Source organism: Saccostrea echinata, unplaced genomic scaffold (genome assembly GCF_033153115.1).
Source record: "Saccostrea echinata isolate AGI-Se365-2 ecotype Australia unplaced genomic scaffold, CSIRO_AGI_Sech_v1 ptg000008l, whole genome shotgun sequence".
NCBI lineage: Eukaryota > Metazoa > Mollusca > Bivalvia > Ostreida > Ostreidae > Saccostrea > Saccostrea echinata.
This window is the reverse complement of record NW_026889757.1, coordinates 1,029,632-1,044,323: the sequence shown is the minus strand read 5'-3', so window position 1 is coordinate 1,044,323 and position 14,692 is coordinate 1,029,632. Positions and strand designations below refer to the sequence as shown.

At 31.7% G+C, this 14,692-nt stretch overlaps 1 protein-coding gene across 1 annotated transcript; it reads left to right on the top strand.

Annotated features, from left to right (window-relative positions):
- Positions 1 to 5,831: 5,831 nt before the first annotated feature.
- LOC133181213 (sodium-dependent multivitamin transporter-like) lies at positions 5,832 to 14,425 on the top strand. Its single transcript, XM_061315747.1, has 17 exons — positions 5,832 to 5,929; positions 6,449 to 6,786; positions 8,913 to 8,981; positions 9,164 to 9,215; positions 9,299 to 9,366; positions 9,978 to 10,058; positions 10,298 to 10,371; positions 10,539 to 10,676; positions 10,965 to 11,100; positions 11,964 to 12,052; positions 12,161 to 12,273; positions 12,645 to 12,715; positions 12,868 to 12,954; positions 13,040 to 13,275; positions 13,453 to 13,553; positions 13,748 to 13,872; positions 13,979 to 14,425. Coding segments are annotated over exons 1-17 (2,040 nt in total). The 5' UTR covers positions 5,832 to 5,928; the 3' UTR covers positions 14,240 to 14,425.
- The last annotated feature ends 267 nt before the right edge of the window (positions 14,426 to 14,692 follow it).

Genomic DNA, 14,692 nt, shown 5'->3' with positions numbered 1-14,692 from the left:
TTGCTGACCAGTCAGCGTTGGGTCATTCTCGCCTCATCTACGCTATCGATAACAACAAAAAATTTGTCACACCCACCACCAACCCAGTCTTTCCTACCTTATTTGCATTTATAAATTTTGAATTTGACTGGCATATTTATTTTTGATGTGCAATCTTTTTGCTGTATACTTATTGTTTTTTGTATTTCTTGCAAATATTGTTTATCTGTAAATTTAGGGATCAGCATATTGATATGTATTGTGTGAATACCTTTCGGTCTGATCCCCTATCATGTTTATGTATATATTTTTCTTATTTTCGTCATTTTTAATAAATGACTGATTTCATCTCAACATTGGTGTTGATTTCATTGATCATAACTCAGCAAAAACAGAGCTGCGGTGAGATTGTGCAGCATGAGGAAACATAAAAGTTTTTTAATAAATATGTTATACAGTAGATTTCTTTGAATATATCGATGAATTTTTAAAAAAAATTCTTCAAACTTCAATTGATATGACCTTGAATTTCACTTTGTCCTCATTTTTCTCATATATATATATATATATATATATATATATATATATATATATATATATATATATATATATATATATATATATATATATATATATATATATTGGTGTTCATATATTATTTATACTAGATTGTTGACCGTAACCTGTACATTGCTCGCTAGAAACTCTTGGAAAACTTTCCCTTTAAAAACCTTCTTCAAAATGGAGTTTATTATAGTTGCTTTTCTATGAAGTAGAAATTTTTGAAAACAGGCTCCAGCAGTAGAGATTTTTTCACGATCAATCGATTTTTTTCATTCATCATTCATTGTTTGCCTTCTAAAATATGTTAAACTTCGATTAATACATATAGCTGGCTTGGAATGTTTTTCTACACGTTTTGTATAACTTCGTTGACTGATTGTATTTGGTGTACATGAATACTAGTACATGTCCTCGTTTAAGATTTTTTTAAAATGAAAACGACGGTTAAGATAGAATCCTTATATATTGTAAAATTCACTAGTAAATAACTATTTAAACGACTTTTATAAAAAGGAGCGACTATTCTTTACTCTGCGCAATTTTTAAGGGTCCTCCACACACCCCCATCTTATGTTCTCATATTACTGAGCATTACTTTTAACAAGCATATCAACCTTTAAAAACTGGCCAAGAATTGAAATGTAATTTACACTGATTTTTTTAAAATTTAATTTCATAAGTTTTAAGACTTTTTCCCCACCGAGTTTTTATAAGTAGCACAACAAATTTTGTGTTCTCCTGGAATATATTATTAAGCCTAGAAAACAACCACAAAAACTTAATTTTATCACCGAGGATATTTTTTTTAAAAATTAATCAAAGTTATAAAAAATAAATATAACTCATTTACTCTAAAATTCATGGAGAAAAAATTATGGAAGATTCCTGATAGTATAGAAGAAACATTAATGAATTAAATTACAACAAAAAATTGAATCAAAATCAAATTTATTGAAAAGGAAAAATTATTTTCAAAATTTGTGGTATCAAAGTTCCGTTTTGAGAGTTATCTTTCCTGTTACCCAGGACTCAAAAACTTTGGTAAGTCTCCGCATACGTCATCATACATGTACTCAGTAACTCGTTATTCACAACTGAACAGGACAGATATAAATGAGCCAAACTAGAAATGCACACTTTATCAATATTTATAAACACACAATGAGATAGGTATTATTGAAACGCACAAATCAGTGTACAATAAGATCAACTTTTCACAAGAGTCTTGTTGACGATATCGCAATGGATTTATTAGCCTGAAAGTATCATAAACTTAAACGTTTTCGAGTAGATATACCTGTTATTTACGAATCATTATGCAACAAAATCTCAGATGTCTGCTGTTTTTTTATTGAAAAAGATCGACACTTTTTCTTCTTTCGGTCACGGCGTGATCATGCCATGTGTTCATTGTTTATGATCAGGGTGTCGCTCTCGGTTGACTGCATACTCTTCCTTTGACAAAACCTTAATATCTAAAGCGTTTATAAGACTCTCTTACAGGCGGTGCCAGTCAAATCGTCAGTGCATAAACTATATAAAACCGGAAGTAAAAGTATTTTTTCTCGATATACGTCACAAGTCACGGGGTGTGGAGGACCCTTAAATAGAAAGTCATGTTAGGGCACTCCGAGAGCGTATATTGATCTACAAGCCTCGACTGGAAATCAGGAGTATTTAGATGTAAAATGCTAGGTGTATATTAGAAGTGACATTTTAGTCTGGATGAAATATGAAGAAAACAGTGATCAAGCTCAAATCCCATAAAACAAAATAAACACAGAGGAGAGCAAACAAGGACCTCTGGAACCATAATAAGTTAGATCAGGTGCCATGGAGGAGTAAACATTCCCTGTCGATCGGTCACACCGCAATAAGTTCTTTATCTTGATCAGGTAGAGTTTTCTGTTGACACACCAGTAGGAAAAACAATGGACTAACAAACAAATTCAAAGAATTGTGGTCCCCAGCCTTTCGGTGTCTTAGTGGTTGGGATGCAATTATTTATGGCATACATTATTACTGTTTTGTTTGTGTGCCCTGTCCTGTCTGTCTATCACACAACAAGAGGCCTATGAGCCACATCGCTCACCTGAGCACTTTGGCATGGAAAAAGCAGAAATCAGTTCAGTATTGAAAAGTTTATTAAATATAAATTGGGGGGAGGGGGTTGGTAATTTGAACAAACTTCCATATTTCTTTGACTAATCATGGCCTTGCTGGTATTGAGAAGAAAATTTTTATATCCTTTATATTCCTTTGTATAACTTTGATCCCCTGTTGTGGCGCCTCTCTACTCCTAATGGGTCATGATTTGAACAAAGGATGATTCTCTATAAGGTCATTTTAAGGCCTACGATGAAATTATTAAAAAATGTAATTTTGCGTAATTTTAATCTCTCTATTTTATGATTTTGGTGTTTATTTTTCAACATCGATCACAAGTCAAGTGGTTGGCTCTGGGGGCCAAAGGGTTTCTAAATTCCTCCTTCGCGGTCCAACAAAACTAATGCGTTTAGCATGGATACCGACCCTCCCTTTGCTAAACAAGCGTAAGAGTCGTTAATTTGTTTTAAATATATTCTTGAAAACGGAGGTCCTGTGCCACGATAAATATTGGCCAATAGAGAAGCAACATGCATAATTCATTTTTTACTCCTCACAAAAGGGGCAACCACTTTACATGGGTGAAAAATAAAATGTCTTGTATGGCGTAAAACATACAATCAATCACATGCGTTCTTTAGTCCCCATCCCCCTTTTTCACATTTGGGTTTCTGAGACAGAGCCTCTGTTCCCTATGCTAGTATTGCTACAAAATGTGTATCATTCCTAAATCCCAATACTAAATTGATCACTTCAAAATAGCAAAATAGTTCGATCTTGTGTCACTCATCAGGGGAAAATAGGAGTGTCCCTCTAAAAGATGGAGGCAAAATTTCATGTTTGTAATTCCTTATCTACATGTATCACAATTACCTACTATAATTAGTTAATATACTACAATAAAACAGACGTGTCTCTTCCACTACAACATCGATGGTTTCTATGATTTCAAGTACGTATGTACTAACAGATATACTCAAAGAAGAATTAAATCTACACTCAAGAATAAAGATTCTAACTATATACTTTATAAAAAGTATTGTTTCTGTCTTCAATGGATTTGTAATCATATGTAATAACTAGATTTCAGAACAGTATTTTCATGACATCCAGTCTTTCCAGTCCTTTGATTTTTGATTTTTCAGTTAGAAAAACAATATTTTCGAGTGAAAATAGCATGGCTTATATTCATTCTCTTTTATTAACTAGAAATTGTACTCTAACAGAAATTTTAGAACATGAAATAATCTAAACAAGGTGATATCTTCATTATGAATAAGTCAGCTTTCCCTAAAATTATCGTTAAAATGAAGCGAAAAGTTTTTATTTAGATGTCGTAACAGATACTACAGAACCACTAACCAAACAACATTTATGAATAAATTGGATTATTAGTCTGATGATTGAAGCAGTTTTTAAGGGAAAAAATATTAGTTGAAATTTTGAAGTCATTGTAGGCCGGAAAACGGCCTTAAATAGAGAATGAACCTTTGAATCTACAATACCTGAGGATGCTTCTGTTTAAATATGACTAATCATGGCTTTGCTGTTCTTAAGCCGATTTTAAAAAGATTTTTCCTACGTATTCCTATGTAAAACTTTGATCGGCCATTGTGGCCCCACCCTATCCCCAGGGGACATGATTTGAATAAATTTGACGCTACACTACCTGAGGATGATCCCACATAAGTTTCATATTTTCTAACCCGGTAGTTCTTGAGAAGAGGATTTTTAAAAAGATGTCATTAATTTTTCACTAATTTATAATTATCCCCCTTTGGAAGAAGGTGTGGCCCTTCATTTGAACTAAATTGAATACCCTTCACGCAAGGATACTCTGTGCCAAGTTTGGTTGAAATTGGCCCAGTAGTTCTTGTATTCAAACATTTAAATGAAGTATGATAATTAAAATTTATCGGGAAAAGTTATTAATCCTCCTACACCCCCATCTCTATCAACCACCATCACACCCTCCGCAAGTTAGTAAATTGTTTGCTCGTATTCGTATTTGTGTAAAAATGTCGACTACAGGTTCCTTTTTCTATATGACAGATTCAACATTGACTTCAATAAGTAGACTAGTATTGGGAAACAAGGTCATTCACAAATATCCACGAAGCCAGTAAATTATAATTGATAGGATGAAGTTGTCAAATACATGTCAATGTATTTCATATACACTCTGTACTTTATTTCACACATGAACATTGAATGTAAGATCATTTCAATTTCTGTATATCCTCCTAACAAGGATGGGGTGACTTGGGGGACAGAGAACGCTCCGTCATTGAACGTCAGACAGAGAGACACAGAGTGTGGGCGTTGTCCGAGTATCGAGCACGTCATGGTAGTAAGTACAAATTTAATTTTTAGAACTTCATTGTGCCTGAAAGACTAACATAAATATTAATAAAGTAAAAATATTATTCAATATTTCATCTTCATCTATATAGTGTCACCCTGTGTATTGAGTTTATGATACACTATTGAACGTATACTTTGATATTTCAGTAAAATCATATTATGAAAATGATGTTTTTAAGTTGGAATTAAATTAATAATATAATAAAGCAGAGCATTTCACAAAAACTCACATTGAATAGATCTGGTCATAGAAATTAAGTAATACAACAGACTAGATCGTGATTTAAGAATTTCCTTCAATTTTCTCTTGTCCCATAAGTTGAACTCACATATGCATAAAAAGCATTGCAGTTTGAACTGGTGAGGGTGGTTTTTGTTGGCATTGAGAGAAGTTTAGAGAGAAAATCTCTATCGCAATGACAATTTCAGGTGTTAAGGGATTGTAATGGTAGTTTGACTGCTTTGAAAGCATCAACAAGCAGAGTTTCTAGAATTTAACACACCTCCCTTATTTCTCACATGGAAGTAATATAAATGCACAAAATTTAATAGCAATATTACATCTGTGTGATTTGTTGTCGGTTTCATCGTTTCTAAATAGAACTAGTTACGTATTTCTCAATATCTTCCTAGAATATAAAATTATATGTAACAGTTGAAATTGAAGGTCAAAAAATCTTTTCTGACATTTTACAGACTGGCTCTATAGATTAGAATGACCATGTTCCTGATTTATAACTTAAGGTAAGTATTTATGCCAGGTCATATTCAGACTTGGTAAGTTATTCAAAAGAGGTAGACCCAGCGTCCTATTGAGCCTTATATAAGTATACAGAGTATGTAAAGTGTGAAATTGTATCCCCACTTCCCAACCTCAGTCCGGCTTTGGACCATTTCAGACGGCAGGCAACAACAAGTAAGTTTCTTGACCATTTATGTCATCATTATCTTTGTATTTAAAAGCCCGAGTTATTCTTTTTTATTCAAAATATAAAAAAAAAACCGAAAGATTCGAAATCTTTTTATAATGTAACTTGATTCATTAGCCAAGTTTGCCATCATTTAGTGTGGCATCTCATGGAAAACCCCAAAATTTGGATTTGATATACTCTAGTATCCTAAATTTGTGTCAAGTTATTGAATTTAATAGCTGTTAAGAAATTATATGCTTTTAATCCTACAGAAATTTTGTTGTGTTGAAAATTTTGATTTTACGGAGTAGCTGTAAATACAAAATTTACTTCCTGACTACGTAAATTTTGTTTCTAATGAAATCATTAAATTCAAAAATTACAACATGAGTTAACAACTTGTAAATTTTGTTATTAATGCCATCGTTAAATTCAAAATTTACACCCTGACAACTTGTAAAATTTGTTATTAGTACCATCGTTAAATTCAAAATTTACATGACAGTTATGTTATTTCCATACAGTGCAGAAACATGACTTTGGAGTCGTTGACTATGTCGTTTTCGTGCTTACCATTGTTGTCTCCCTTGGAATCGGAATCTATCAGGCTCTTTCTGGGGGCCGCCAGAAAACCACTTCAGAATATCTCGTTGGTAACCGTAGAATGGCTGTTCTTCCCGTGGCAATATCTCTACTAGTATCCTTCGAGTCGAGCATAATGATGCTTGGAACTCCGGCGGAAATCTACAGATATGGCATTCAGTGGGTATGGGCAAACATCGGATTTTTTTGTGCAAATCTGTTAGCGATCAAAGTCATGGTACCACTGATTCACCCGCTAAAGATTACCAGTGCAAATGAGGTAAAATACTTCTGTAATATTACTACGAGCTGTCTAATATCTTTTTATCCATCTACATGTATTTATGTTTAAAGTTTCGATAAGAATTTTAATGCATATAACGATTCCACAGTCAATTTCCGTATAAACTATATCAAAATATATGTCTATAAATCCTGCGCCGAGTGAGCTCATAGTAAAAATACGTATGATTTGAATCCGTCCTCATAACAACGACAAATTTCAGTTCAAGTAAAAAAGTAAAGACTGTTTCATTTCCAGTACTTTGCAATCATCAGTATATTTCAAAGTGTTTTAAACGCATTCTGAAAATTTTAAAATCTACTAATAATTGCTCAATAAATGATCAAATGAAAACAGAACAGGCCCCGGGATCATGAAACATCTAAAGCTTAAGTCAAAATCTTTATGTTGTACTAAATTTTTCTATAAGTCAAGCAGAAAAAAATTTAAATATTTTTCAAAATTGCTTTCGAAAGGTGGTGTTATCTGCAAATTTAGAAATTAGTTCAATAACTAATAAACATTTTACAGGCGATTGAAAGTTTGACTTAAGTTTAAGTCTGTTTCGTGATCCTGGGGCCAGCTCATCAACGTGTGAAAAAAAAAACGAAGTAGAAGTGATTCATGGAAGCAAGAAATTCTTGAAGGGTTTGTTTTGCTATTGCATGGCAATCGCTGCAATATGCGATCTTTTCCATTTGTATATAATTGTCCATTTATATTGTATTTCACAATTTGATAATTAATCATATTTTTACGAGTTCTGATTGTCCATTTGTATAATTACTTGTATATTTCTTTTTTCATTTGTATTCTATGAATATGCATTCGTATTCTATATATTATTGTCCATTTGTTTGTTTTGAATATTTTTTATCTGAATTGTGGAATTTTTCACATTTATTCTAAAATTGCCATTATTATATTCTCCATTGGCTTTTGTATTGTTCTGTTAACCATTTAAATCCTATAATTTATATTTATACTGTATATTTTCTGACCATATTCTATAATTCACGATTTGTATTTTGTTCTTGTCTTTTTGTATTATATATTTACTAGCTGAATTTTCCATGTATATTCAATACGTGTCCATTTAAATTCTACATATATTTCCTTCCTAATATTGTATAATTTTCAATTGTATTGTAATATAAAATAATAATGTCGTAAATAATTCGTGTTTGATAATGTTTCAAGTTGTATTGTATGTAAATTCCATGAGTATTCGATAGCAAATACATTGTATTCTGTTTTTAGAATCTTCTTTTTGTCATGATTTTAACTATACAATACTTTAGTAAAGATTGTTATCGAATACAAGTTGAATTCACATACAAATCAAGTTGAATCATTATAAAAAATACTAATGGTTTAAAAAAGAACTGAAAATTATACGATGTAAATAATGAACATAGAGCTGGAAAATTAAAAAATACAAGTAGAACATAGGATTAAAATATAGTAGAAATTATAGAATACAAATAGAAAATATTAGAATATAAATACAAACCAAGTTAAAAATTACAGAAAAACAATTAAAAAAGTACACAGAATGGATAGAAAATTATAGAACACAAGTGGAAAAGATCGAAAAGTCAACGTTTGACATGCCGATACACTTCTTTCTTTCTCGTTTTCATTCCTTTAGGTATCACATAGAGACTTTATAGAAGAATCAGCTTCTGGCCTCACTTTAAATTTCTCTGTATTCATGTCATTCATGGTTCTGAAGTATTCTGAATTTTGATACCTCAATTAGTAATGCGTTGTCATGTCCCTAATCGCAGTATACTTTCAACATAATAGCATATCAAAACAATTTTTATATATATAGATAAACTAGTTTAGGTAACTTTTCACCTATATTTTGTTTGTAAACCCTCAAAATTACGCACACAATGTTATCTTAGTTGAAAGAAACTTTCACATCTTGGCTAGTCTTTCAGGTTCATCACAAAATCTTATATTCCACATAATTTTATTTCAATAATTAGAAATCTGTCTTCGTAATTTTAGAATAACTTTTCAACAATGATTCAGTATATAAATGTACACTGTCTTCTTTATTTAATTACCAGAGCTTTTCATCTGTTTAAGTTTTTACTCTTTTTCTTTTAAAGTATCTAGAGCTTCGATTTAAATCACACGCTGTGAGACTAATGGCCACATCTCTAGGAATGCTTAACTACGTAAGTCAACACTTACTGTTAAACTATTTTTCTGCCCCCCCCCCTTTTTTTTTTTAAATAACCAGAAACCAAGATGTAAATTTTAAAACTAATTAATCTATATCAATATATAATTTGATAAAGGCCGACCAAAAAAATTCTTAAGAATAAAAATTAAATGTTACATTTGATTTAATTTTCAGGTATTATATATGGGTATTGTCCTCTATGGCCCAGCCTTAGCCTTGGAAGCAGGTATCGTTACATAAATAAATTCTAAATATATATGTGTAAAAGATACGTGGGAATTAAATATTACATATCATTTTATATTTCAGTGACGGGATTTCCTTTGGCCTATTCTATATTCATCGTTGCCATAGCTGCTGTGATATACACCTCTATTGTAAGCACACAATTATTTTTGACGTGAAATTCAGAATTAGTTTTGGAATGATACTAGGATAAATACTGCTAATTTAAAGATTTAACAATCGGCTTTTATTTTCCTATTTTGTCTGATGGCCTTAAATAAGAGACAGTGAAACTTTTCTATTCCGAAATTTTTGCATTGCATATTACAATGTAATCTTTGAGTTCCTTTCAATAATTTCAATTAATAAAAGTGTTTATGTTGACTCTAAAGTCGACTCGGTGGATAACAATATTATGCATTAAAAAATAATTAAAACTTCCAAAAAAGTATTGCTTTCGATCGCCATTGTGTTGTTAAGTTTTCCTAAGAAACAAATCAAAACAAAACAAGGCCTTATATAGTTATTCTGGTTATGATGATAGACAATGCACTGGAGAAAATAGGTTTTAATTCTTTATGTTTATATCATTTCGATTAAATTAAATTGGTCAATTATTCTAGGAAAAAATCCATCACCAATAAAGAATTTTGCATTAAATTACAGGTATTTGTTACGAAATATTGCTTTGTCTTACTCAATGATGAGTTAATGATGAGTTACAATGATAAAGTGAAGTTGTTCTTCCATTCTTTTCTGACAGGGAGGAATCAAGGCTGTTATATGGACTGATGTATTTCAGTTTCTTGTTATGTTTTCTGGAATCTTTGCTGTACTGATAAAAGTGAGTCTTAGTTTATAAGTATGCCTCGTTTGCATATATCCACAACATCATGGTAACCCACTGTACTTTAGCCAAAATTTAAGTCGTATAAGGTAAATATTCTCTGTATTTAATTTCTTTATAAAACTTCTAAAAAAAAAAGTTAATGCCTCACAATACGACCTTGCATTCGGAAGCTTCAAGGATAAATAGAATAATGCAATAGTTTTAACGTTTATATGTTGTTTTTCTATCACCAGGGAACAATTGATATAGGAGGAGTGGGCAAAACCTGGGAAATTGCCAACAACAACGGAAGATTAAACTGGTTCAAGTGAGATTCACTCTTATAATTACAGTTTTGCACACAATTTACGCAAAGTGCAAGTAGTATGCAACAGTTTTATTAGTATTTAAATCGCAGGAGTATGGAAACTTCAGGTGGGAAGTTTGTAGAAATACAATAATTACAAATTTCACATTTAATTGTCTTTGATCTAGTTTTGACTTGGACCCTAGGACTCGGCACACGTTTTGGAATCTCTTTTTTGGCTCCCTTGTCAGAGGAATGTTCCTGATTTTCAATCAATCCTCTGTTCAAAGGATATCTTCAACTCCTACGCTGTCTGATGCTAAAAAGTAAAATACAAACTTTTGAATTTTTATTCGTAATTATAATATGATGTTTCTCAAACATGATTCTTGCAGAGAGAATTTAATTTCATCAAAATTTGTGTACAAATGCATACATGTATCCAGTGCTGTTACTCAAAGAATAATCATTTAGAACCAAATAAAATACATTCTACTTCACCTCAAAATGTGAATGGCCATGATTCATGGGCGATACTGCTATTTAAGAGTAATTTGGAAATTTAATTATAAAATGTTGAATTTTTTAAACCACTTTTTTTTTAATCTTTCCAGGGTAATGTATTACACTGCACCTGGTTTCCTCGTTACCATATTCCTGGCAGTCACAGAGGGAATTATAGCATACTCCTACTTCCATGTCCTTCGTTGCGATCCTCTAGAATCAAAGACAATCAAAAATTCAAACCAGGTTAGAGCTATGTACATTTTTCTCATACTTCTCTTCTTGTAAACTAAAGAAAAATGGAATTCAGATTTGTACAATTTTTTGGCCCGATGCTTACACTAAGGACACAGTTGAAGAAAGATAAAAGAAAGACAAAAACTTTGAGATTTTTTTCCAAGAATAATAAAACCAGTATTAACAATATTACAAAGGAATATACAGGGGAAATTATAGAAATATTCTAAAACGATAAAAGCACAGTTTATCTTTAATACACAAACATTCCCATGTAGGTTTGATTCAAATTTGTTGGGGTAGTATGATGAGGTCACAAAATATGGTTGATATAACAGGGCAAAATATTTTTAATTCCTTAAGAACAGCAAGGCAATGATAAGGCGAAGTAGAAATCCAATTAATGTAGATTCTTTGTTTCTCCAAACTTTGGTGACCAGGGTAGAATGGAGCTACAATGGGAATTAACGTTCTACATTGGATATACAAGAAACAGTTTAAAAATCCTTTGCTCGCATACAGCAGGACTTCAATTAATTGTTCTAAAATGAAAGTATCTTTATATTGTACAGATATTATAATTTGCTTAAATAATGGTCCATGAGGCTACATATGAACCAGAATAGAAGTCCAATTTTTTTTCTTCTACTTAAATTACTGGACTAACTAAGTAATTGTTAAGTTTATCTCAAGCCTGGCAGTGAACTGTAAACTAAAAGAACTGAAGTCATGGTTTTTATGTTGAAGGCTACACGTACATTTATTTGTAACTCAGGATGTGAGCATTGTGGCCATTGGCCTTTTGCTTTTACAAACAGTCTTTCTTAGTTAGATTATCTAAGCATTCTGTATGTCTTTTTTATTTTCTATAGCTGATCCCAGCTCTAGTAATGGGTATGTTTGGAAACATGCATGGTATGCCTGGTCTCTTCATTGCTTCTCTCTTTAGCGCATCCTTAAGGTAATCTTTCAAAAAAATAAATAAATGAAAGCTGATTGCTTATTCAGTTTAGACTGTGTTTGTTATTATATTAGAGTAATTTTCTCAATGGTTCTTTGCTTTTCACAGCACCCTGTCATCCGGACTAAGTAGTTTGTCTGCATTAGTATGGCAGGATTTTGTTAGACCTCACACAAAACCAATGTCAGAATTCAAAGCTACCGTGATAGCTAAAATATCAGGTATAGTCTTTAAAAAAGCATGTGAAAAAAAATATCCTAGAAAAAACACTCCAGTAACAATTACAAGAGCAATTGGAAACATTTCGTCGTGATACTAGTATAGCAAAGGTACGAGAATGGAAGGGAATAATTTTCCTATCACTACGGAATTTTTCACACTTCAGTACAAGTTAAATGTAAAATATATTATTTTTGATAATTTAAGAATGTGATCAAATATTAAACTTGTGAGTATTGTTAAGTTGTAAGCTTGTCATATGGGTGATTCAATTATTAGATCTTATAATTCTTTGTATTCTGAACAGACAATGGTGTTACGATAAAAACAAATAATCAAATTGTTTAAAATATTATTATTCTTTAAATTTTAGTTGTAATATTTGGTAGTTTGGCAATCATCGTAGCATTTCTTGTATCGACCATTGGTGGAACTCTCATACAGGTATATCTTACCTAAAAAAAAATAATAATAAAAATATAAAAAGTAAAACAATTTTAAAAGATAATAAAAATGAAAATTTTTAAAAAATTATTTTAATGTTTTATCTACTTTCTTCTTCTAAAAATACAGTAGATTATGAATTAACGTTTCAGATCACTGGAACTATTCTCTCCACGATAGGAGGGCCATTAACAGGGGTGTATCTTGTAGGGTGCTTTTGTCCATGGATCAATTCTAAGGTAGATAACTTCTTTAATGTTCATTTCCTCTTGAAATACAACGTATTTTCATACTTATACAGTATAATAAATGACATCTTTGTAGGGAGCTATCTTTGGTTGTATAAGTGGGGTTGCTCTTGTTGGATGGATTGCTGCAGGAATGTCTGTGTCAAAAGGAATTAAAAGAACCCCACCCCTACCAGCGGCACCAGTTGACCAATGTTTTGCTCCCTCTGTCGTCAATGCTAGCGACTTGATGACAAATACGACATTAGAAACATTCCTATCATCTACCGAGTTATCTACAAAATCATCAGTTTTTATTCAACCACTGGAGCCGTGAGTGTTTCTTCAAAAATTATTAAAAAATAATTTTAGATACACATTTATAAAATTTGTCATTAAGTTTTCATCTATTTAAATTCATTAATTTACTTTATTCATTCATTATATCTTCATTCTTTAGCTGTATTAAAATGTTATCTGACTTATACTTTTCTTTTTGACCGTGTACAGACAAGGCCTGGACCAGTTGTACTCCCTTTCTTACACCCTGCTTGGTGTCATTGGATTGATTAACAGCATCATAACAGGAACTATTGTTAGCTTTCTGACGGGTATCGGATTTTTTTTTATAAATCATTTAAAAAATAATAAATTCTGTATTTCAAGCATTTAAGGCAGGTCTGTTTTAACGCAAGCGTCAATTGCTCAAAGCAACAACTGTGGAACATTTTGGCAAAAAGCCTTTAGTTAGTACCTTTTTTCTATCCTATCTATTAATAATTAGTTTAATAAACCTTAATCACAGGATACACAAAACCGGAGGAATCGGATCCACGTTATTTGGTTTCACTAACGGACGAACTTTTCTCCTTCCTCCCAGAGAAGATTAGAAAACCATTACGCTTTGGATATAGCTATGACAGATCTAAGGCAAGTTAAGGAGCTGTAATAATTTTTCTTTATGTCATAATCTTATTATTTTAAAGCAACCTTATTGGAAAAAGCCGTGTATTTAAACATAAAAATCTTATATTAGGTATATAAAGAACAAGTATTCACCGAAAAAGATCTCAAGCAAGAAAAAGTACACAATTTCGCCAATGTGACGATCACAGTGAGTTCGGAGAAAGAAAAGATTAATGGTGTGGGTGAAATCATCATAGAGGATCCGAAATTAGGAAGTAGTGAGGACGAGATTCCGAGTAGTGCCACGCCTTTGATTAGTAGTGAGAGGGGTGACAATGGAAACGATACAAATGACAGAGATGCCAATCTAACCAAAAATGGAAGTTTATAACGTTAAAAGTTATGTTTGAAAAGAGAGTGAATAATGTAAATCAATGTTGTGTGCTATCAGATTAGTAGAATATGACGTATGAAAATCATAACACTACTAAAATTGATTTAAGATGCTTTTTGTGTTGCAAACAAAGTCAACAATCACATTTCTAATGTTGATATAATTGACACAGATACACACATACATATTTGTTTACTTATATGTTATCTAAAGGCCTCAAAATGCAGTGTTGAATACAAAAAAAAAACAGTACTTGGGACTAATATCCTCTGTAGAAAGAGGTAAATGTAGAATGTGAAGATACCGAACAGTGATCAATCTCATAAATCCGGTAAATAAAACAAATTGTAAACAGGACAAAAACACGGACCCCTGGAAACACCAGAGGTGGGATCAGGTTATAAATATGTATACCACAATTCCCTTACCTCTGTTCAGGTTAGCAGCGTA